We start from the raw sequence: 26,645 nt of genomic DNA, 5'->3' as shown, positions 1-26,645 counted from the left end.
CCATCCTCACGACTGCCGACAGTGGAGTTCGAAGCGACCATCTCCCGAATGCATTCTCACAGCTGCGCACCTCTTACCGCACGGCCAACTCACTCGGAATGATGATGATGATATCAACTACAAAGTTGTTTGCTTGTCTTTCCACCGTCAATATTCGATGAACCATCACAGAAACCTGGGCCTGATGTAATAATTTTGTGAGCCTGTTAGAGTCACATGCAGCCTTTATAAAGCATACCCTCTGATGTATAGGAAACTGTATTATTGTGGTGTTGTGTGTGTTGCAGACAGGTTGGGGACAGCACAAATACCCACACACCATGCCAAGGAAATAAACCGTTAACGATTCCACAACCCAGTCGGGACTCGAACACGGGACATCGAGACCCGCAGCCATAGAGCCGGACACCTGGAGCTGATGACCTTTGGGTTTAACTCCTTAAAGCTAAATCAACCGGTGTACCACATTCATTGTAAGCTCTCACTCAAAACTAACGTCACAGGATATGTGTTGCCGGGTCACACCATTTAACATCCCATTCTCGTGATTGGTTCTCACTGACAAGAGCAAAGAATTTGCCCTCACCATCTATCAAGGCTCGTTGTCGCCTTCAAGTTTACGTACTCACAGACTTCTTAAGTCAGGGCCGTTTCTTGTGCTAATATGTTACGCCATCAGTAATCATGTACCACTCGGCGCATGCGCTTCCAGCCTTCTGGCCTTACTGCCTCAAGCTGTCATTTAGGTGCAATCGTTAGAATAATGCGTGAGTTTTAGTACGCATTGTAATGTTTTATTTATGAATGAACTGTACTGGTAAGAGAGGGATGAAGAGGAGAAGGGGAAATTGATTTTTCTTTGCCCTATTGCGTGTACCCGTGTTGGAACTACGCTCCCCCTCTTCTCCAACCCCCGTGTGCGAACCATACTATAACAAGTTCTATCGATTGAGTCAAATTCTCGCCACCTTGCGCACCGTGACGTCACGACCAACACACCACCGGTGCCGGCCAATCACAAAGCGAATAACAAACGAAACCCGGCCATCGGTGGTGCTGGATAATCTGGCACTGGCCTGGGTTCGTGTGTGAGTGAGTGTTGTATGTACCGAGTGGATAGTGTGTTACACATTTTAAATCCGATATTGTTATTGTTGCTGTATATAGATCGAGATTTCTATCCTTGTTGTGAATCTACTGGTTATGAGCTTTAAATGGTTTCTAAGGACAACATGAGTATTACCCGTTTCGGTGAGTATTCAACAATATTTAATCTATTTTTCAGCTAATGTTGCTGCTATTATTAATTGACATTTTAGGTAAATATCCTCTGTTAGATTAAAATTTAATATGTATACATTTTGTCAGCGCTCGACAATCAATAAGACAGAATCTTAAACCCGCCAGCACATTACTTTGACGGTACTCTATGAAAATCTAATATTTAAAACCCCTTTCAGTTAGAGTGTATATTATTCCCTATTTATATTTCATTTTTAAAATGTCATGTACTTTGATTTGAAGTTCTGTTATTAGGGATACATTCTGTGCATGGTTTACTTAAGAAATAAATCGTGCAAGACGAAACAGTGCGTGCCGGTTAACTTAAATGTCGAATATAATATTTCACTCGATGATGTCACTGAACCACGTGGTACTGATGAAATGGGTGCCGTCATGGCGGCGCGCTGTCAAACCTGATAGGTTATGTCCGTGCATTTCTGTCTAGAAATAGTACAATAGTTTGTATGTATCATTCTTCATCTTACTTTGGTACTATTATGTCCGGTGAATATTGTGGTATGTAGGAAGTTATTTTCTAAGAAGTCTATAAATAAAACGATTTGACATTTAGTTCCGGCTTTCTCATCTTCTCATACAATTGGTGAAGAGTCCACCCAATTAGAGAAGAGTTTTGAAATTATTAGTTTCCAGGAAAGCTAAGTTGTTTTAGCTTATAGGTAGGATATGACCCAAAATATTATCTGAAAGGAAACCATGTATTTTGATGATAATACTTGTAATGTTACGTGATTGTTGATATCATGATCATAGTCAGATATTTGGCTGAATTGTCAAAGTACTGACCTTCGTTACAGAGGGACCCGGGTTCGATTCCCAGCTGGTTTGGGGATTTTAATAATTTCTGATTAATTCTTCTGACTTAAGGACTGGGTGTTTGTGTTTGTCCCAAAACTCTCCTCTTCACATTCAGATAATACACCATAAAATATTGATTACATCCCTCCACACACGACTGGTGTCAGGAAGGGAGCCCGGCCGTAAAACAAGGGTAAATCCACATGTGCTACGCAGATCGTACCCGCAACCCCACAGGTATGGGAAAAGCGGTGGAAGAAGAAGCTGACATCATGGTCATAGCCACGAAACGTCGAGTTTTACGTCGAATTCGAATGACTGGGATATGACTTTACATTTCAAAAATCCTACATGCATTGGCCAGGTTTCGAACCGCAGCTGCCTTGGTGAGAAACCTGTGATTAGTCTCCTCGGCTATCACGACCCCTCATCATAATATAGCAACTTTATGAACACAGAGTCTCAACAAGACAGTATATACATGTCACAATTACATGATAATAATAATAATAATAATAATAATAATAATAATAATAATTTTGTATTTCGTGTAGCTATTTCTTGCCTGGTGCATCCCTTGTAAGGCAGACCCTCCGACGAGGGTGGGAAGCACTGCGATATATAGCATACTGCGTTTTATTGTTGTGGAGGATAGTGTTGTGTTTCGTGTGTGAGTTGCACGGATGTTGGGGACTGCACAGACACCCAGTCCCCGGCTAGTGGTATTTAAGTTTAAATTCTCCGACCCGGCCAGTAATCGAACTTGGGGCCCTCGGAACCGAAGAACACTATACTGACCAGTCAGACAAGGAGCCGGAAATAATAATAATAATAATAATAATAATAATAATAATAATAATAATAATAATAATAATAATAATAATAATAATACCGAGCTCGATAGCTGCAGTCGCTTAAGTGCGGCCAGTATCCAGTAATCGGGAGATAGTGAGTTCGAGCCCCACTGTCGGCAGCCCTGAAGATGGTTTTCCGTGGTTTCCCATTTTCACACCAGGCAAATGCCGGGGCTGTACCTTAATTAAGGCCACGGCCGCTTCCTTCCAATTCCTAGGCCTTTCCTATCCCATCGTCGCCATAAGACATATCTGTGTCGGTGCGACGTAAAGAAAATAGCAAATAATAATAATAATAATAATAATAATAATAATAATAATAATAATAGTACTGATTTTTACGTCCTATTAACTACTTTTATGGTATACAGGAGGGAGAGGAATCGGAATGTCTATGCCTGTAAACCCACTGACACGAAGCTGGCGTAATGCGCCACCTTCGCCAACGCTCCGCAATCTGAGTCATTCACCCCGGCTATGGTATACTGTATTACGTACGGTATTTTGACTCACAATGGTCATTAGAGGGATGAGTAATGCATTTCTTATTAAATGACTGTTGGTTCTGAGTGATAATAGGGATATTATTAATCATGTACATTGCAGCGCAGGTCAAACAAAAAAGTTTGATCCAAACGTTTATATTTCACGAGAGTGCTAGGGAAGGAACATATAGCAATTCGAGCAAGTACTTTGCCTACACCAGGCAAATCTTGGGGCTGAACCTAAACTAAGGCCACGGCCGCTTCTTTTCCACTCCTATTATTATTATTATTATTATTATTATTATTATTATTATTATTATTATTATTATTATTATTATTATTATTATTATTATGTGTCGGTGCGACATAAAGCAAGTTGTAAATAAAATAAATGAATTTTTACCTAGTTATTGATATCGTGACCACGGAAAATGCCGTTTTACCTGGCATCCCAGCCACAGGGACATAACTTCTTTAATACAACATGCATTAACCATGTCTGCCTTGGTGATAAGTAGGGCCCGGATTTTTAAAAATGCGTAAATAGATATATTTTTCTCTTATGTGTGATCGATTATCTAAGATTTCTGAACGAAATGAAAAATATAATTGCCGCGCTGCGTGGCTCAGACGGTTGAGGCGCTGGCCTTCTGACCCCAACTTGGCAGGTTCGATCCTGGCTCAGACCGGTGGTATTTGAAGGTGCCGAAATACGTCAGCTTCGTGTCGGTAGATTTACTGGCACGTAAAAGAATTCCTGCGGGACTAAATTCCGGCATCTCGGCGTCTCCAAAGACCGAAAAAGTAGTTAGTGGGACGTAAAGCAAATAGCATTATTATTATTATTATTATTATTATTATTATTATTATTATTATTATTATTATTATTATTAAAAATAGAATGAACTCTATTATATGTTTTACATCCCTTGGCAACACAAGAAACTTTCCCTGATCAAGGGCAGTGCTTTCAGTATCGCAGACGGATGACCCTTTTCACAGTAGCTATTTCCTTCTTTCTGACATTTCAATCCATAAGCAACTACATGAGTAGAATCAGGCAGTCTTTGCCAGAAGAATGTTCCAAGCAATCAGTGCCAGTGTACAAGTATTGCCCAGTTACGTCCGTCGACGTAGAACGATTATTTACAGCGTATAAATTAATTCTGTCCGACAACAGAAAGTCATTGACCCATGAAAACATTGAAAAACTGTTAATAACCTACTGGCATGTATCATTTTACAAGGAATGAAACCTGTTTAGTGTTTATCAATTTAACACTGAGTTAAAATTAAATAATGTGTTTGGTAAGAGTATTTTGTTTGATTCATAATGCATATTTTCATGCATATTTTCAACACTTTAATGCATATGTGCATGCATATTTTTCGAGTTTTTAGTGCATATGAATCCGGGCCCTAGACTGATAAGCCAATCACGATGTCACTCGGCTATCATGCCCCGAAGAATTAAACTTGTCATTCATGTCAAGCAATCTTAATTCTATCTTATTCTTGAGATTCAGTTCAGCATAACACTTGTTCGACGCAAGTAGTATGTGTAATGCTTCGTAACCATAACTGTAAGTGATTTATATGGGCCTGTATGTGCAACCCTCGTCCTGTTTCTCAGCGGGGCCGGATGGTGGTGATGATGGTGTCTTTAAAAGTAGGAAAGATCACATTATGAAGATAAAGTTGGAAATCAAGAGGACACATTGGGGCAAATGTTCGTTTATAGGAAGGGGACTTAGGGATTGGAATAACTATCCAATGGAGATGTTCAATAAATTTCCAATTTCTTTGCAATCATTGATTGATTGATTGATTGATTGATTGATTGATTGATTGATTGATTGATTGATTGATTGATTGATTGATTGATTGATCCCCTATTTCTGGAACTTTGGTAGAAATGGAAGGAGTCCGACTCTTCGAAAAATGAAGATATCGGCCAAAGAAGGGCAAGGACTACGAAGGGCGTCAAAATGAAAGAGTCCCTACTCGTGGAAAAAGTATAGACACCTGGGTTTATACGTTAATAAATAGTTTATCCTTTGTCCCACATAGAAACAAACTACACCAAAATTTAGATTATTGTATTCTACGTTTAATTATGTAGAGTATATATTTCTTATAGCACCCAGTTAACATTTTAACGCAGGTTGAACAAAAAAAGTGCCAGTATTTTCTCCATTTCCAACGGAGCGCTCATTTTAAAAATTCATAACTTTAAAATATTGATCTGATCATTACCAAACTTGATTACATGTTAAAGTAACTTATTTCTTATCTGTAAATCAAGTTTTTATTCCATCTGATATTTGTTTAAAACTATAACACTATAACTTCAAAATTCTAACATACGAGTTTCTTTAACTTAGATATATTTCTTTCGACAAATGATATACAACTATATTGTACTATTTCCCTCATATCAGCATTTAAAGACTTGTTACTTGAACTTTTTAAATGTCTTCATTGGGTTTCCATAAACCTTTCGAAGCACATTGCCGATCGGCACATAGAAGTTGCTCCGTACTACATTTACGTATTTGATCTACGACTTATTCATGATTTTCGAAACTATCAACACGCAGTGCTGATCCCTAAATTTATACAGTGCCTCATGAACTGCAACTGAAAAATAAGTATTTGACCCTAGAATTCTTCATAAGATTTGTGATAAAGGTTGTTTAAATTTTCTGAAAACGAATTATTTACGGCTATGGTAACCCAGTAATGACGTGTACTTTTATGGCATGAAATTAAAACTGCCTTTTGCCTGCATGCAATTGTATATTCTAATACCGCCGGGGACGCACAAGGACAAGAGTTGAGCAAAGGAGGTGAGAGAGGATAGATGAAAGTGAGGAACCTGGCACAAGCAAGTGGAAGCAATGCCAGGACTCAGCTAAGGGCCCCGCACATGGGCGCCCGCAGGATCTTTTCCAGGGGGGGGGGGCACATTAACAATTTTCTTGAATATAAAAACCAATATAACGTCAGCAACATTAAACTGTTTACAGAAACTTCCAGTTATAACATATGCTAGCTGACTGTCAGTAATTTCAGTTTATGAAATAATCTAGTATGATATTAAACAATTGAACATCAACATCTTTAGAATTCCAGGGGGGGCAAGTGCCCCCCTTGCCCCCCTTGCGGGCGCCCATGGCCCCGCAGTAGCTAACCCACGCTGCCAAGTTCACAGACCCTAAGGCCCCTTTTAGTTGCCTCTTACGACAGGCAGGTGATACTGTGGGTGTTATTATACTGAATCCTTGAACTTACCATTCCATCGTTGGTCGGCCACAACTGCTGCAGTAGAGCAATATCGAACTCTTTAATCTTGAGGTCGTAGCGGGACTATTTCGGTCACGATCTTAACCAAACGATGGCGTTCAGAAAGCCTAACTACTTGAAATGAGGAGCAAATATGTGCTTATTAACTTTTATTGAATTAATTAAATGCAAAAATGTATTTTTTATAAAATCATTCATAAAAGAAGTTAATTATTCAATGTTTCAACACAGTCACATTGCATTGCGTGAGTTTTATTAGTTACATTTATCGAAGAACTTTCTTCGGAGAAAAGTAGAAATGTCACAGATTAGTGGACAGAGAAAACTAGAAAAATGAAAAGAAAACCTGAAAATCGGGCACCTATTTATCCAAACGATAACTGAGAATTAATCCACACGATCCGTGTAAAATCTGACTTTCAACAAGTAGAATTCCAGATTTAAATTTAATTAAGGTTATCCACCAGTCAAATACCCTGTCGGATATGGGAACACCCGCCGAATGGACCCTTAATGGAACCAAATTGACTATCAGTTGCTTTGGATAGGTTGCGAAATACTACTGGAAAGCATGGTGTTCACTACAAGTTAACATCAGTAGTTATAATAAAAAATAAAATTCCACCATGTTCTGTCATCTCGTGACACCCTTAAGTTATGGAATAATCCCGATGCTGAAACGTGCATCACCCAAACAGCTGTTCAGAAGGAACAAACAACAACTCGATCCGAGAAGATCTTACGTTACGTCTTTCTGAAGGAACAAAACTGCGAAATGCAGGAAACACTTATTCATCATGCATTTAGAAGAAATGCCAAACACTGAAGTGAAAGAAAAAGTGGTAAATCACTTGAAAAATATTCTTATAAAACCAACTTTCAGGTTATAAACAGTTACGTTAAGTTTAATAAAATTACAAGTCCACGTGGTAAAATAAGATTAAAAATACCAAAACAATCTAGGGAATTCTTTCCCTTAAAACTGCGACTATCATTACAGATCCATCTACTTATTGTTTGTCCCATCAAACTAACTACAAGGTATTGATCGACCACAGTCAACTATTATAAAAATGAAAGAACAAAAAATTGAAAATAAAATATATATTCCCGGCTGACGAATCGAACCCACATTCGTAACTCAAGTCTCACATAAATAAGCTAAGTGTCAACACGCACACTAACAAAGCAATCGAACGTCCGAACGACAAAACAATTAAGTCCGTAAATAAATTAAAGTACTAAAGTTCAATAAACTCAAGAGCGCGTGGCAAACAGCAGTAATACTCAATCACCGTTAGCTAAGTATCCAATGTTGGACAACCCTCACGTTCACGTGGTTCCATAATCTTTTGTAAACACCTTCCAGCTGGTAAGGGTTGTGCCGAAACATGGCCTCAATATTACTTTGCTAACACTCTTCGCATTGCATACACTACTGCAGACACTACCATCGTTCAAGTCACTTCGCAAAAACACCTAACCCAAGACTTGAATATATACAGACAACACCCTAAACTTATCGTCGGGACTACCTAGTGTCTACACACCCTAACAATAACATCTATGTACACACACACCTTTCTAAACCTATCGTTGAGCGTAAATGGGGATGTCTACTCTTCCATATACTCCTCTGATACGCGTAACGTCCTAAATCTATCATCGAGCGGAAACTTGGATGTCTACTCCTCCTCTAGAATGTCAGGCGAAATCGTAACTTCAAACACACTCTTTGATATTTAGCTGGAAACTATGGCACACAATGAATCTTTACACAGAATGAACGCAAGTTTGAAAATGCAACTAAGTCCCTATCTTGTCAATAAAACGTGAAATTGAAAATAAATAACGCGTGGGAAACAATCCACAACTCAAACACGATTTCGACATACGCAATAAAGTCTGGAAAAATAATAATGAATTTCAGCACACGTCTAACATTCCGTGAATATCGCCAAAACAGTAATCATCACCACCGCAAAAATCCACACTGTAATTCTAGGGTGAGGCCCAAAATCGCCTACCATCTCACTATTCCAAACATTCAGATCCATAAACTATCCAGTGAAGCGAAATTCAGTGAATCGACACAGCCAAACTATCGCTTTAATAACGTCCATTATCTCATCCCACAATGTTTCCGATTTAATGATAAATTATTGTCTCGTAATATATGAAATTTACTGAATGGAAATTTGTTATAACAGTCAAATAACACCAACCGTGTATTCAGGATGCTATTCTATCCTTGAGATCGCATACTATAATATTAATTTTGCTGACTTTACGTAAATCGTCACTTGGACTTAACTGCCAAGAGCTACACTCTTCTACAGAAATTGTTTTTCACTGGGAGATCTTAACTTGAAATCGTAATGTGTGTCACAAAGCACTCACTTCGAACCAACCTTCACCCGGTCAGCTGTTCCGGATTGCTAACGGAATCTCAATACAATCAGAAATATCACATTTAATATACAGCTTGTCTCAAAAATTCTTTGCCATCGACAAATATAGCCTGTCTCAAAAATTCATCTCCATCGCCTATCACGGTGGCATTACTCATGAAATACAGGCTTCCTATGCCTTCAACATCTACACAACTATTCTCTCAACATATCATTCCGGCACAATCCATTTCTTCCTATTTCAAAACCTTTCAAGCCTCAATATTCCCGTGACGAACAATTTTATAAGGATCTATTCATTTATTTTTACTACAACTTTCGGACCTGATGAATACAATAACACTCCGTGATTTCCTATATCACCGTCATGTACTATGTCACAAAAATTACCTTCCCACGAATAAATAGAACTTTATCAGACTTCACTGGATTTCGAGACGAACGCGAATATTACTCAACATATCTGTTAAATACACGTTTAACATAGAAAAATTTTATCCTGTTGTAATTATTATTATTATTATTTCGACAAAATTTTCTGAACCCATACGATATTCGGAATTATTGCATTCAGCACGACTACATGATCATTATCACCTTCCTAACTTTGATCAGTTTGAACAATATCTCAAATAATTTTAACTCATTATTTAAACTTCGCATGTCACAGTTTCTCAACGTGAATTTTACTGCCCTGAAGAGTTTTACACGACGACCAGAAATATAACACATTCGCCTGATCATTATTAATTCGACACACGCACTGAAAAATTTATTGGGACAAACAAATTCTATTTTACAACATTAATACAAAATATAGACACAGACCTGTAACAGTAGTCATCCTAGAGATTCCGGCCACATTTAGCCAGCTGCCCTCTTATTTAGCCGTTCATGGCTACAATAGACATCATCTTATATATATATAACTTAAAATACACAGATTTTACACTCACTATCGATTAACACCGCAAATGACGCACTTTCTTCGCGTTTTAACATGCGACGAACTTCCTTCTCTACTGGTGACTGTCACTGGTATCCCAGGATTCTGCTTTCGTCCACCCTAATACTGGCCAGGTGTTTCAATAGATAACAAAAATCAGACCGCACTGGCTATCCTCCAGACTCCCTTTGACAATATCAAACACACACAATTGTAATACGGAGGGAAAATCAGCTACGTATTTAAACAGATATCTATGCCTTCATAGTTTTCGTCGGCGGAAGCTCAGGAAAATTTCTATCACCTTCCATTTAATACTCTACTTGAACCATTGACACGAATATATAACAAGTTATTTTGAGAACTAAACCCCGCACTTTCTTGCAGACGAGCGACGTGGGTTTCACCATCCAGACCTTCAGATAGAATGAAAAAGTAGGTGTAGGGGATTTCTTTTATACATTCTGAGAGGACGCGACCCTCACCATGAAGCTCGGTGATGCAATCTGCTAATTCTACATCCACTGGACCAATTTTCTTGAAATTTATTCCACAAATTCATACAAACTTATAATTAATTATGGTGTTAATTTTTTATTTTTCCCATACTTGCAACGGGCGTAATAAATTTATTTCTGACGTGTAATTTCGCGGTCTTTCTTCAAAAATGACCTCGACACGTGTCGCAAATCCGCGAGTATGACACCAACTTTCTTCCAGGCTTAATTGCATATAAATTCACCCTGGGGATTCTATCTTCACGTAAGGTTTATTAATAATTTAGATTCTTTATTCCTGGATTAACCATGTCGCCAAAATCTCTCGTTATGAAGGATTTTCCGAAATTGATGAATTAGTCAGTACTCGATGTCAACCGAAGTATCCCGGCATTTCACGAGATGGTGGCTCGCTTGTCACGGTAAGTTCCGTTCCTACGGGAGAGCGAGACTCTTGAAATAAAACATGGCTACTCTCAAAAAAGTTATTTGTAGCTGAAGTAAATATCTGGAATTATTTTTCATCGTAGAATTATGGGTTCAATACCACCCCCACTCACAAGGGGACACTAGGTAGCGTAAGAAGTGAAATGAACATTCACAGCGAGTTTTTACGACCAGATGCCCTTCCTAACATCAATGATATCTGAAGAGTTAATGAGATGAATGATGTGTTATCCCTTTCGCTCCCTGCACTCACAATTGTGAGTGTAGATTTAACACTGCCTAGATACGAATTTATTTTGTTGACTTCGTTCACTCCGCTCTCACATGAAAGTGAGGGTTGTGGTTTATGCGAAACCACTGCAGTCTGGCGGTAAACCTCAGATTCAAAGTTGAAAACAAGGAGTCTCGTTGCTAACTCTGTGACAAGATGGCACAACGAGGTAATTATGTTTCTATTTTAGTCAATTTGTACTTTTAATTATTATATCGTTATAAATTATTAACTTAATACTATCTAGAATTAAATTATATACATTTGTTTCCAATCTAAAAGTGTTTGGGGTATTCAATTCATCTATGAATTATGCACTCACGTTTGTGAGTGTTGGGAGTGTACGTGTACCCCTCAGCTTTGAGGTTAAGTTCGTCAGACATGCATTTATTGCTATTAAAGTAGCTTTAGCTACCTGTCTATTGTTCCTATTACTAATTACAGAGTCGAATCGTATTTTTACTTGCTCACAGTATATTTTCACGTAGTTGTAACTGTTTTAATTTACATTACAGTCTGTACTATCTATCCCTAATTTTAAGAAAAATGTACTTCAAGGTCTCTTGTAGCTTTTCAAATAAACTACGGGCACTAGAAAACCTCCTAGATTACCCAGGGGCTATTCAAGTTTAATTAGACACGTCAGATATTGAGGGATTTGATGGCAGTGATGACCAGTCAGCATGGCAACCAGAACCTTGTGCAGATGGTTCTAGTTCAGAATCTGAATAGAAGTGCCAGTGAACCCGGTTCCTTCGCCAAGTGTCTCATGGTCTATGAAAACATTTAAATGTAAACCTGGTCCTGAATTTATTTCTATACACGGAGGAAATCCAGTTTGGGTGAGTAAAATTTAGTGATTGCAAGTTTATTGGGAAGGTACCAGAAGAGATGATGGACCTACTAGTGTTCCGGTTGGCCATTGGAGAGTACATTCTAGGTGGACCCAAGAGAAAAAGGTATGACGATTTCAATGAGCAGAATGGGAAACTTTCTCCCCCACAAGAAATACCTGCAGGTGTGTCCGGAAAAGACAAATGAATTGATGGTTTTGAAAATTATCCGGTTGTAGATAATTTGAAGACGCAACTATATTGCACACTTCATGGCTGCCAACGGAGATCTCACACACGATGAATGAAATGCAATGTTTACCTCTTTTTAAATAAATACAATAATTGTTTCCATTTGTTACGTACAGTGAAGTAGAAATTCCATTATGGAGACAAATCCTAAAGTGACATTTACCCTGCTGTAATCAATACTTTTGTTGTTATAATTTGTTATATTTCTGGTTACAAACTATTAAAAATTTACTTTAATTAAGGATATGATGGCAAAAATTGATTTTTCATTCACGAAACACATTTTAGGATGACAAATGCAAGATCTCAACCATCCTCATTGCCTTAGTAAATCTGATACTCACAATTGTGAGGGTCATGGTTTACTACTGACCCTCACAATTGTGAGGGGTCAAAAAATACCCCTAGTGGCGTTTGTAAATGGGGAAAATTTAATTTTTGGTAATATTTAGACCATAATCACTTAGGAAATGGCAATTACGCACCCATATTCTCATAGTATATGTGTCGGGAGTGAAAGGGTTATAAGACATTTCGAGGGGAGAGGGTGAAACCCGCAGACTGCACATAGCCTACATCTGTCGAACAGCAACACGGGGTCTACGTCCCTATCCGACAAACGAATCACCTTCTTCATCATCTTCTTCTTCTTATCCTTAATCTTCTACCGCTTTCCCCACATCTGCGGGGTCGCAGGTGCGAACTGTGTCCTACAATTGGATTTAGCCCTGTTTTTCGGCCGGTTGCACTTCCTGGCGCGAACCCTATATGGAATAATGTAATTAGTATTGCGTGTTTCTGTGGTGTTGGTAGTGTAATGCGTTGTCTGAATGTGATCAGGAAAGTGTTGAGATAAACACAAACACCCAGACGCGATTAAAATCCCAGACCCTGCGGGAATAGAGCTCGGGACCTTCTGAACGCTAACCAATCAGCCAATGAGTCGGACACGGACGAACCACCTTCAACAGCGTAATATGCACTTACTTTAAATGAACACTGTGGAGAGGTCTCTAATTGAATTCAGGCTTTTTGCCACGCAGTCTAGTGATTAGAAATTGTATACCACCAACTCTCCTACCCTGCCGGTCAACATTCTGATGGTGAATTTTTTTCGACCAACGTGAATCGAACCGGCGAACCACGGTGTCAGACCATACATACTTAAACGCCTTAAAGATCACGGCCATGAGGCGGACTTACGCAATTTATTTCTAACATTTTCACAGAGGGTCGCTATAATGTTCTGTCTACTCTCCACCGAGCGAGTGGTGGCGTGGTTTGGGGCACGCAGCAGGCAGCTTGCATTCGGGAGATGGTAGGTAAAAATCGCTCTGTCGGCAGCCCTAAAGAGTGGTTTCCCATTTTCACACCAGACACCTTAATTAAGGCCACCGAGCTCGATAGCTGCAGTCGCTTAAGTGCGGCCAGTATCCAGTATTCGGGAGATAGTAGGTTCGAACCCCACTGTCGGCAGCCCTGAAAATGGTTTTCCGTGGTTTCCCATTTTCACACCAGGCAAATGCTGGGGCTGTACCTTAATTAAGGCCACGGCCGCTTCCTTCCCACTCCTAGCCCTTTCCTGTCCCACCGTCGACATAAAACTTATCTGTGTCGGTGCGACGTAAAGCAACTAGCAAAAAAACATTAAGGCCACAGTCTCTTCCTTCCCGCTCCTAGCCGTTTCTTATCCCATCGTTGCCATAAGACCTATGTGTGTCGATGCGACGCAAAGAAAATGTTTAAAAAAGATAGGAAGATAATTGTTAAATGGATAGCCCTGCTCAGTTTGTTTTCTGAATACTCTTTCAAATATCTAACCCCAGAGGTAAACATTTGCGTACTAACGTTTCACCAAGACAGAATGTTGCTCAGCTTACAAAGGATTTTCCATTCTTATTTACACATATGTCCGCCTCTGTGGTGTAGTGGATAGTGTGATTAGCTGCCGCCCCCGCAGGCCCGGCTCTGCCACGAAATTTGAAAAAAGTGGTACGAGGGCTGGAACGCGGTCCACTCAGCCTCGGGAGGTCAACTGAGTAGATGTGGGTTCGATTCCCACCTCAGCCATCCTCGAAGTGGTTTTCCATGGTTTCCCACTTTTCCTCCAGGCAAATGCCGGGATGGTACCTGACTTAAGACAACGGCCGCTTCCTTCCCTCTTCCTTGTCTATCCCTTCCAATCTTCCCATCCGCCCGCAAGGTCCCCGTTCAGCATAGCAGGTGAGGCCACTTGGGTGAGGTACTGGTCATCCTCCCCAGTTGTATCCCACCCCCCGAGTCTGAAGCTCCAGGACACTGCCCTTGAGGCGGTAGAGGTGAGATCCCTCACTGAGTCCGAGGGGAAAACCAACCCTGGAGGATAAACAGATTAAGAAGAAAATTTACACATATATTGTGGGTCAGTGCGTGTGTGAATTCTGTAGGTCGTTGTCGACTTCTACTTTAACCATTAGTAGAAACAGGTTCACTTTTGAATTTGAATGTGCTACGACACAGTCCCTGTTAAACTACTTAATTTAAAATTACCTTTTTTCTAGTATCATATTACCACGTTAACGTGAGGTCAGTGGGTCATCTACCCTCACATTAAGACCTATCCTGGATTTTCTTATGTACCTTCAATCAATCAATCAATCAATCAATCAATACTGATCTGCATTTAAGGCAGTCGCCCAGGTGGCAGATTCCCTATCTTTTGCTTTCCTAGCCTTTTCCTAAATGATTTCAAAGAAATTGGAAATTTATTGAACGTCTCCCTTGGTAAGTTATTCCAATCCCTAACTCCCCTTCCTATAAATGAATATTTGCCCCAGTTTGTCCTCTTGAATTCCAACTTTATCTTCATATTGTGATCTTTCCTACTTTCATAAACGCCAATCAAACTTATTCGTCTACTAATGTCATTCCACGCCATCTCTCCGCTGACAGCTCGGAACATACCACTTAGTCGAGCAGCTCTTCTTCCTTCTCTCAATTCTTCCCAACCCAAACATTGCAACATTTTTGTAACGCTACTCTTTTGTCGGAAATCACCCAGAACAAATCGAGCTGCTTTTCTTTGGATTTTTTCCAGTTCTTGAATCAGGTAATCCTGGTGAGGGTCCCATACACTGGAACCATACTCTAGTTGAGGTCTTACCAGAGACATGCACTCTCCTTTACATCCTTACTACAACCCCTAAACACCCTCATAACCATGTGCAGGGATCTGTACCCTTTATTTACAATCCCATTTATGTGATTACCCCAATGAAGATCTTTCCTTATATTAACACCTAGATACTTACAATGATCCCCAAAAGGAACTTTCACTCCATCAACGCAGTAATTAAAACTGAGAGGACTTTTCCTATTTGTGAAACTCACAACCTGACTTTTAACCCCGTTTATCATCATACCATTGCCCACTGTCCATCTCGCAACACTATCGAGGTCACCCTGCAGTTGCTCACAATCTTGCAACTTATTTATCACTCTATAGAGAATAACATCATCCGCAAAAAGCCTTATCTCCGATTCCACTCCTTTACTCATATCATTTATATATATAAGAAAACATAAAGGTCCGATAATACTGCCTTGAGGAATTCCCCTCTTAATTATTACAGGGTCAGATAAAGCTTCACCTAGCCTAATTCTCTGAGATCTATTTTCTAGAAATATAGCAACCCATTCAGTCACTCTTTTGTCTAGTCCAATTGCACTCATTTTTGCCAGTAGTCTCCCATGATCCACCCTATCAAATGCTTTAGACAGGTCAATCGCGATACAGTCCATTTGACCTCCAGAATCCAAGATATCTGCTATATCTTGCTGGAATCCTACAAGTTGAGCTTCAGTGGAATAACCTTTTCTAAAACCGAATTGCCTTCTATCGAACCAGTTATTAATTTCGCAAACATGTCTTAATATAATCAGAAAGAATGCCTTCCCCAAGCTTACATACAATGCATGTCAAACTTACTGGCCTGTAATTTTCAGCTTTATGTCTATCACCATTTCCTTTATACACAGGGGCTACTATAGCAACTCTCCATTCATCTGGTATAGCTCCTCTGACCAAACAATAATCAAATAAGTACTTCAGATATGGTACTATATCCCAACCCATTGTCTTTAGTATATCCCCAGAAATCTGATCAATTCCAGCTGCTTTTCTAGTTTTCAACTTTTGTATCTTATTGTAAATGTCATTGTTATCATATGTAAATTTTATTACTTCTTTGGCCTTAGTCTCCTCCTCTATCTCGACATTTTCCTTGTAACCAACAAACTTTACATACTGCTGACTGAATACTTCTGCCTTTTGAAGATCCTCACATACACACTCCCCTTGTTCATTAATTATTCCTGGAATGTCCTTCTTGGAACCTGTTTCTGCCTTAAAATACCTATACATACCCTTCCATTTTTCACTAAAATTTGTATGACTGCCAATTATGCTTGCCATTATGTTATCCTTAGCTGTCTTCTTTGCTAGATTCAATTTTCTTGTAAATTCCTTCAATTTCTCCTTACTTCCACAGCCATTTCTAACTCTATTTCTTTCCAGTCTGCACCTCCTTCTTAGTCTCTTTATTTCTCTATTATAATAAGGCGGGTCTTTACCATTCCTTACCACCCTTAATGGTACAAACCTGTTTTCGCATTCCTCAACAATTTCTTTAAACCCATCCCAGAGTCTGTTTACATTTTTATTTACCGTTTTCCACCGATCATAATTACTTTTTAGAAACTGCCTCATACCTGCTTTATCAGCCATATGGTACTGCCTAACAGTCCTACTTTTAAGACCTTCCTTTCTATCACATTTATTTTGAACTACCACAAAAACAGCTTCATGATCACTAATACCATCTATTACTTCAGTTTCCCTATAGAGCTCATCTGGTTTTATCAGCACGACATCCAGGATATTTTTCCCTCTGGTTGGTTCCATCACTTTCTGAATCAGCTGTCCTTCCCATATTAACTTATTTGCCATTTGTTGGTCATGCTTCCTGTCGTTCGCATTTCCTTCCCAATTGACATTTGGTAAATTCAAATTCCCCGCTACAATCACATTTCTTTCCATGTCGTTTCCCACATAGCTGACTATCCTATCAAATAATTCTGAATCCGCGTCACTGCTACCCTTTCCCGATCTGTACACTCCAAATATATCAAGTAGCCTATTATCTTTAGAAATGAGCCTTACACCTAGAATTTCATGTGTCTCATCTTTAACTTTTTCGTAGCTTACAAATTCTTCTTTCACCAGAATGAACACTCCCCCTTCCATCCTTCCTATCCTATCTCTACGATACACACTCCAGTGCCGTGAGAAAATTTCTGCATCCATTATATCATTTCTCAGCCATGATTCAACTCCTATTACAATATCTGGTAAATATATATCTGTTAATTACTTAATTCTATTCCTTTCCTTACAATACTTCTACAGTTCAACACTAACAATTTTCTGTGATCCCTACTTGATTTCCAGTTCCCTGTTCCCTTATCACCGCTCCCTAGGCCATCCCGTTTCCCTGAATGTACCTCCCTATTACCCTTCCAAACAAATTTCCTAACTTATACGTACCACTGCGGTTTAAATGAAGGCCATCTGAGCGCAGATCCCTATCTCCTACCCACCCATTAGGATCTAGAAATTTTACTCCCAGTTTCCCACATACCCACGAATACCTTTACTGTTGCCACGATAGTGTTAAATTCCAACCTAAATAACAGGATGTGAGCCATAAAAGTAGAAAAGATCATAATATGAAGATAAAGTTGGAATTCAAGAGGAGGAATCGGGGCAAATATCCGTTAATAGGAAGGGGATTGGAGTAACTTACCCATGGAGATGTTAAATATATTTCCAGTTTCTTTCCAATCGTTTAAGAAAAGACTAGGAAACAACAGATAGCAAACTGCTACCTGGATGACTGCCCTGAATACCAGTAGTGATTGATTGATTGATTGATTGATTGATTGATTGATTGATTGATTGATTGATTGATTGATTGATTGATTGATTGATTGATAATCTTCATTATATAATTTTCATTAATGCCACGGAAGACGCCCATCTACCTTCGTTTATTTCTTTCTTTCTTTCTTTCTTTCTTTCTTTCTTTCTTTCTTTCTTAATCCGTTTACCGTCCAGGTTTGGCTTTTCCCTCCGAGTCAGCGATGGATCCCACCTCTACCGCCTCAAAGGCAGTGTCCTGTAGAGAGAGACTTTTGGTCGGGGGAGGACGCTGGGGAGGAGAACCAGTACCTCATACATGTGGCCTCACCTGCTATGCTGAACTGGGACCTTGTGGGGGATAGTAAGACTGGAAGGAAGCGGTCGTGGCCTTAAGTTATGTTGCCTGGAGGAGAGGTGGCAAACCACAGAAAACCAGTTCGAGGATGGCTGAGGTGGAAATCGAACCCCTCTCTACTCAGTTGACCTCGCGACGCTGAGTGGACCCCGTTCCAGTTCTCGTACCACTTTTCATATTTCGTGGCAGATCCGTGGCAGCTGATTATTCTAACCACTACACCACAAAGGCAGACTCGTATCTACTCCATCAAATAGTAAAATTCAATGTAAATATAGACAGTCTGGTTAACTCTTTACTTCATTTAGAACGACTGTAAAATGACTCAGTTCGTTAAAATATATCTTTTTGAACAAATATAGTTATATATTTTAATGCGAAGTATTTTAAAAGGTATAATATCAGACTAGCTATTAAAAAACCATTGCGCTACGCCCTGATGGCCGTGGCATAGCAATCGAGAACTGATCAACCCGAAGGCCTGCTGATGTGGTGACACGTGGTCAGCATGACTAATCCTCCCGGCCATTATTTTAGGCTTTCTAGATCGGGCCCTCCATCTCATCGTCGGATAGCTCCTCAGTTGTTCTCACGTAGGGTGAATGATCCTCAAACCAGCCGAGTGCCCAGCCTGCAGGGAATCGAACCTAAGCCCTCCGCGTAAGAGGAAGATTCGGTAATCCTAGACGACGGGGCCGGCCAATCCTCTTGCTTTACTGATCGATCTTATTGCTTACTTATGGCGACGATCGGTCGTGATTGAGTAGCTCGGATGGTAGAGCGCTGACCTTCTGACCTCAACTTGGCAGGTTCGGTCCTGGCTCAGTCCGGTGGTATTTGAAGGTGCTCAACTACGTCAGCCTCGTGTCGGTAGATTTACTGAGACGTAAAAGAACTCCTGATGGATAACATTCCGACGCGTTGGCGTCTCTGAGAACTGTCAAAAGCAGTTAATGGGATGCAAGAGGAGTTTTTTAAAATGTTCGTTTCGGCCGTCTATGGACCGCGTTTAACAGTGTTCTTAGCCTTCTCTGTCTTCACTCTCTGTCAGTATCTTTTCATACTTTCTTCAACGTTCTTCTTCTGATCTTCGGTATAGGACGTCCCTTTCCTCACTAGCGTTTCCCCAGTCTCTTCGAAACCGCGGAACTTTTTTGAGGAGTTGTCTAAATCGATTTCTGTCCATGATATCATCTTCCGGAACCCCCGTCTTCATCAAATCCAACTTCACTTCTCGAAACCTTTTATGTTCTGTCTTCCTTTTCCTGAAGAATTCAAAGATTCTCTTCGTAAGTCTGTCGCTGACCATCCGCAACAAATGTCCACTGAACTGAAACCTTCTCTTTCTCATCAGTTGAACCACTCCTTCAGTTCTTTGATACCGATCTTTGTTAGATTTGAGTCTCCTCTCCCCATTTTTTACATTTAGGTCCAGAATTTTTTCTTAGTTTCTTTCTCTCTTCCGGATATTTTCAGGTCCATCTTTTTCAATAATGTCCAATGCCTCCGCTGCATACGGGCACTCAGGTTTAACAACAGCGTCTAAATGCTTCAGTTTAGCACTATAAGATAAAACCTTTTTGTTGCAGATGTTCCTTGTCAGTTGAAAGGCCATTTCCATTTCTTCTCACCCGTTCCTTAATGGCGTTCTTTTCCGACCCATTGTCTCGGAGATTTTAACTGAGTATTATTATTATTATTATTATTATTATTATTATTATTATTATTATTATTATTATTACGATCGGTGATGACTTCAACACATCCTTGTTCCATTTCTTTTTTTCACAGCGTGAAACAAGTCCATATACCAGGAAATGAAAACGTTTTTACAAGAAAATATTGTTTATACGGAAATATGTATGGTAACTGAAGTTCGGTTTTTTCCTTACAACCGAGTTAATTTTTCATCTAGAAATTATTCTGTTTAAAACCCTCCGTGTTTATGTCAAGAGCCACGAAAATGAAAACTTTTATCGTCGTCCTACAAATACAAACGAGACACATTAAATGGTCATATATAAAGTCGTTGACGTTCGGCTTCCTGACTCTTCTTCGGCTCAGAGAACCTCCGATTCGATCCCGGGTCGCGTCGGAGATTTTAACTGCGTATTATTAATTCCTTTGTCTCTGGTACTTGGTATTTAAGCTCGGTTTAGTATACTTCTCTTTTACACACAACACACCAGGCACCATAGAAACACGCTAACATCCTTTCATGTAGTCTTATTAACCTGATACTCTTAAGTGCAGCGATGAATAGCGCTGTTTGAAGAATGAATCAGCAACGTTGTGTTATACATACAGAGATGTGAACATTATTAGACTCATGGGAGAAGACAAAAATAAAATTGCTTTATTTTTCGCCTTCACTTCTTGTCCTTCTAATGTATATCGTGGAACTCCCGTCCTAAATTCAAACACTAACCCAACTGATTAAAATTTATAAAGTACAATCTTATTAGAATTTTTTAAAATATTAGATTGAGATTGTATTCTGTTTCCAAGAGTTTGAATAGTAACAGGCACCCTGTAGGTGTGAAGTACAGTAGGGACTTCGAGGGCCGTGGGACCGCTACGGTAGCTGTGAAGGTCCTTCAGGAACTCTGAAAAGCAGTGGCAAAAGGGGCTGTGTTAAGACGCAGCAGGTCGTTATGCATGTTAGGTACGAAAATGGGTTTTTAAAAAAGGAGCAATGTAAATTTAAATCTTATAGCAGTTGTACAGTATATTTTAAGTCATTCTACAAACTGCATATGAGTTGATTGTGTGTGAAAGTACAGAATCAATCATCAATCAATCAATCAATCAATCAATCAATACTGATCTGCATTTAGGGCAGTCGCCCAGGTGACAGATTCCCTATCTGTTGTTTTCCTAGCCTTTTCCTAAATGATTTCAAAGAAATTGGAAATTTATTGAACGTCTCCCTTGGTAAGTTATTCCAATCCCTAACTCCCCTTCCTATAAATGAATATTTGCCCCAGTTTGTCCTCTTGAATTCCAACTTTATCTTCATATTGTGATCTTTCCTACTTTTATAAACGCCAATCAAACTTATTCGTCTACTAATGTCATTCCACGCCATCTCTCCACTGACAGCTCGGAACATACCACTTAGTCGAGCAGCTCTTCTTCTTTCTCTCAATTCTTCCCAACCCAAACTTTCCAACATTTTTGTAACGCTACTCTTTTGTCGGAAATCACCCAGAACAAATCGAGCTGCTTTTCTTTGGATTTTTTCCAGTTCTTGAATCAGGTAATCCTGGTGAGGGTCCCATACACTGGAACCATACTCTAGTTGGGGTCTTACAAGAGACTTATATGCCCTCTCCTTTACATCCTTACTACAACCCAGAAACACCCTCATAACCATGTGCAGAGATCTGTACCCTTTATTTACAATCCCATTTACGTGATTACCCCAATGAAGATCTTTCCTTATATTATCACCCAGATACTTACAATGGTCCCCAAAAGGAACTTTCACCCCATCAACGCAGTAATTAAAACTGAGAGGACTTTTCCTATTTGTGAAACTCACAACCTGTCTTTTAACCCCGTTTATCATCATACCATTGCCTGCTGTCCACCTCACAACATTTTCGAGGTCATGCTGCAGTTGCTCACAATCTTGTAACTTATTTATCACTCTATAGAGAATAACATCATCCGCAAAAAGCCTTACCTCTCATTCCACTCCTTTACTCATATCATTTATATATATAAGAACATATAAAGGTCCGATAATACTGCCTTGAGGAATTCCCCTCTTAATTATTACTCTAATTCTCTGCGATCTATTTTCTAGAAATATAGCAACCCATTCAGTCACTCTTTTGTCTAGTCCAATTGCACTCATTTTTGCCAGTAGTCTCCCATGATCCACCCTATCAAATGCTTTAGACAGGTCAATCGCGATACAGTCCATTTGACCTCCAGAATCCAAGATATCTGCTATATCTTGCTGGAATCCTACAAGTTGAGCTTCAGTGAAATAACCTTTCCTAAAACCGAACTGCCTTCCATCGAACCAGTTATTAATTTCACAAACATGTCTAATATAATATATTATGAGTAGAATTTTGTAAATAATACATCTATTAAGGATGAGCTCTGTGTTTAATAGATCAATTGTTAGTGTAAATTGTATAATACTGTATTTTAGGAAAATGTCTTCTTTTCTTTCATTCAAAATTTAGTGCTTGATAATGAATGTTTTTTGTATCATTTGCCACCACCAAGGTAGACAGCTCATTTGCAAATAAAGTGATTTTGATGTGATTTTGATTTGATATTAGCGCTCAAGGATAGCAAAATATCACAGTATCACTTCGAGTGATTCCAGTTTAACTAATTACACTCAAAAGAGGAATGAAAAATCCTCAGCATTCGTCTTTTATATTTATAAAAAAAACACGGCACTTAACGCCCTTGAAAGGCCCTTGCCCTGCCCAGCGACCGCTGCTCAGCCCGAAGGCCTGCAGATTACGAGGGGTCGTGTGGTCAGCTGTTATTCTGGGCTTTCGAGACCGGGGTCTCCATCTCACCGTCAGATAGCTCCTCAATTCTATTCACGTAGGCTGAGTGGACCTCGAACCAGCCCTCAGGTCGAGAGAAAATTCCCTGACTTGGCCGGGAATCGAACCCGAGGCCTCCGGGCGAGAGGCAGGCACGCTGCCCCTACACCACGGGGCCGGATATTATATTGATACAGGAGTATAAATTGGCTATCGTCACTGATTTAATTTTAAGAAAATATAAGTTTTGTTGTGTAATTTACCTTAAACAGACAACAAGTAACACGTGAAAGAGCTTTACTGCACTAGGCTTAGTCATTTTTAAGGGCAGGCACTAGTAAGTAGTGCAACAACGGAAATAATCAACAATTAGTGTTGAGGTACTGTACTTGTATTATACTTCTTTGAATCATAGCAATAACCAAGGAAGCTATTTTCATTGTTAAGAATTATTTATTTATTGATTCATTCATACGTTCTTCAGCTAAGGGAGAGAGACTTAAATTGCAGTAGACTCTATAAAAAATATTAAATTACACATGGCGAGTCAGCCCGAAGTCCGGTCAGATTCCTAATAGTGCCGCCATCCGCTGTCACTGACAGTCTAGGCATCATTGGAGAGGCATAGTACGGTAATAGAGTTGAGGTTGTTTCCCGTTGCTTTCTTCGCCGAGCCAGAAAGTGCTATAACATGTCAGTCTGATTTTACAAGCGGCACGTTCACACCATTCTTCACAGTGACTGGCTGTATAAGGAACTGTGTTACTACTATCGTTCACACGTCAGACACATTCATATTGTGAAGGCCAATGATGAGACAGATCTGTCGAAAGAAGAAAACTTGTTCTAGCCCATACCAAAAGATCAGTCCACCGTAATTACTATGTCCCACCAGAGATGGATCCATGGTTATATTACACTACTAGATGACAAATTCTTACCACATTAGACTGCAGAAGGTCTGGAGAAATTGCTGAATGGTATGGACAGAGTCTTGGGTAAGGAGTACAAGATGATAAAAGTAAGTCTAAAACAAAAAAAGTCAGGTGATGCAGGAAAAGGAAGTAGATGAATATTGTTACTTTGGTAACGAGTGCAGAAGTAAGGAGGACTAGCACAAGCAAAGCCTTTCTAAAGAAAAGAAATTTGCTCACTTCAAACATTGATATAGGAATTAGAAAGATGTTTTTGAACACTTTGGTCTGGAGTATGACAATGGAAGTGAAACATGGACGATAACTAGCTCAAAAAGAAAGAGAACAGAAGCTTTTGAAATGTGGTGTTACAGAAGAATGCTGAAGGTGAGATGGACAGATCGAAACACGAATGAAGAGATACTGAATCGAATTGGTAAGAGGAAATCGATTTGGCTAAATTTGACGAGAAAAAGAGGCAGAATGTTGGAACATATCTTAAGACAGCCAGGACTTGTACAGTTGGTTTTTGAAGGAAGTGTAGGCGTTAAGAATGGTAGGGGTAGATCAAGGTATGAATATGACAAGCGGATTAGAGCAGATGTAGGATGTAACGTATGAATATGACAAGCGGATTAGGGCAGATGTAGGATGTAGTAGTTATGTAGAACATGTTATCATAGGATAGGGTGGCATGGAGAGCTGCATCAAACCAATCTATGGACTGATGACTCGAACAACAACAGCCTTATCTATCATCGGATTAATTTGTGAATTATTTGGACATTCGTGTGTGCAACCAGTGTCAATTATTGTTGCTAGTTTATATCACTGAGTCTGTTGCCACACTCCAGACAATGCCTCTGGCTCACTCAAAGCTTGGTCGTAAACCAAAATTCTCGGTTAAAGCCGTAAAGATGCCGCGCTATTGTTCATAGCTGCATAAGCGAACAGACGGTCTCAGACCGTATAATCGTATCGAAGGTTAGCAAATAGCAAAATGTTATCTGTTGGGACTGATGTTAAAATAGTTGCAGAAGACAAAGAAAGTGTAAGTAAGATTCGTTTATAGGTACTTGCAGAGGTTTTGTATCTACTACCATGCAATAGAGTTATTATAGTTGTTTTTTTATTACAATTGCGTTTACGTTGCACTGATACAGATAGGTCTTCTGGCGACGATAGGACAGGAAAGGGCTAGGAGTGGGAAGGAAATGGATGTGGCCTTAATTAAGGTACAGCCCCAGCATTTGCCTGGTGTGAAATGGGAAACCACTGAAAACCATCTTCACAGCTGCCGACTGTGAGGTTCGAACCGACTATCTCCCATGTAAGCTCACAGCTGCATGCCCCTAACCAGATGGGCAACTCGCTCGGTATTATTATTATTATTATTATTATTATTATTATTATTATTATTATTATTATTATTATTATTATTATTATTATTGGTTTCACATCGCACAATCTCAGGTAGGTTTTCAGCGACGATAGGATAGGAAAGAAGCTAGGACATGGAAGAAGATGGTTTTGGCTTTCATTAAGGTGCAGTTCCATCATTTGCCTAGTGTGAAATGTGGAGAACTTTGTTCATGGCTGCTGATGGTGGGGATTCAAACCCACTATCTCCCGAATGCAAGCTCACAGCTGCGCGGCGCGCATAGTACAGCCAACTCACTCTGTACAAAACAGAATTGAGGACTCTGATTCCTGTATAATTCAGTGAACGATACACAGGTTCTATGTGAAAGAGCATGGTTTCTTATACATAACGAATTGATTCTTGCGTTTCTACAAAGTGGTAGTTCCGTGAACTTGTTCGATTGGTCAGGGATATTATTACTGTAACTGTACTTGGTACCATTGTTGAATTATACAGTACAACTTCCTGTATCGTGTCTCTATGTAAATAAACGCTCGTACTATAGGATAGGTTGTAAGTCAGTCTTAATGCTGTGTAATATTATTATTATTATTATTTAATCTCCAAAGTGCTGTGAACCCTATTTTACCATAAGGTATGTTAGGGTTGTAGTTTATACAAAATATACAATTTCTCTGATACAATTCAAAATACATAAACAGCAAAATAGACATGAACAGAAATGAAAAGATAAAAGTATGATATATACAATCCTTAATACTAGAATACTAAAATTTAAAAATACCAGATCATAATATATACAATACATATTTTAAGCAGCTAATAAGCGGACAATATCAAATTATATAATGTGTAAATACATAGTCAGTAAATTCTGAAAATTGAGAAGTGCAACATTTTTTTATAAAATATGAAATTTAGAGTTTTTCAAAATAGCAACTGCAAGTTAACAAATGCATCTTAAGTTCAAAACGTGCTCTCTCAAAAGCAGGACAGTTGAACAGAATGTGTTCTACAGTTTGAATATCTTCAGTGCAGAATTTTGGAATTTTGAATCGCTCGAAGTAAGCTTTGAATTTACCATGACCTGATAGCACTTGAATTAAATGAA

The 26,645-nt window shown here is 39.3% G+C and overlaps 1 protein-coding gene across 1 annotated transcript in view; it reads left to right on the top strand.

Annotated features, from left to right (window-relative positions):
• Positions 1-1,217: 1,217 nt before the first annotated feature.
• The window catches only part of LOC136858740 (long-chain-fatty-acid--CoA ligase 1), a 488,109-nt gene continuing 462,681 nt past the window's right edge, over positions 1,218-26,645 (top strand). The window contains exon 1 of the mRNA XM_067138498.2: positions 1,218-1,251. Within this exon, the coding sequence (XP_066994599.2) occupies positions 1,233-1,251 (19 nt within the window). The 5' untranslated portion in view covers positions 1,218-1,232. The remainder of the gene's footprint in view (positions 1,252-26,645) is intronic.

This window comes from Anabrus simplex, chromosome 1, assembly GCF_040414725.1.
Source record: "Anabrus simplex isolate iqAnaSimp1 chromosome 1, ASM4041472v1, whole genome shotgun sequence".
NCBI lineage: Eukaryota > Metazoa > Arthropoda > Insecta > Orthoptera > Tettigoniidae > Anabrus > Anabrus simplex.
This window is presented reverse-complemented; position numbering and strand designations above follow the sequence as displayed.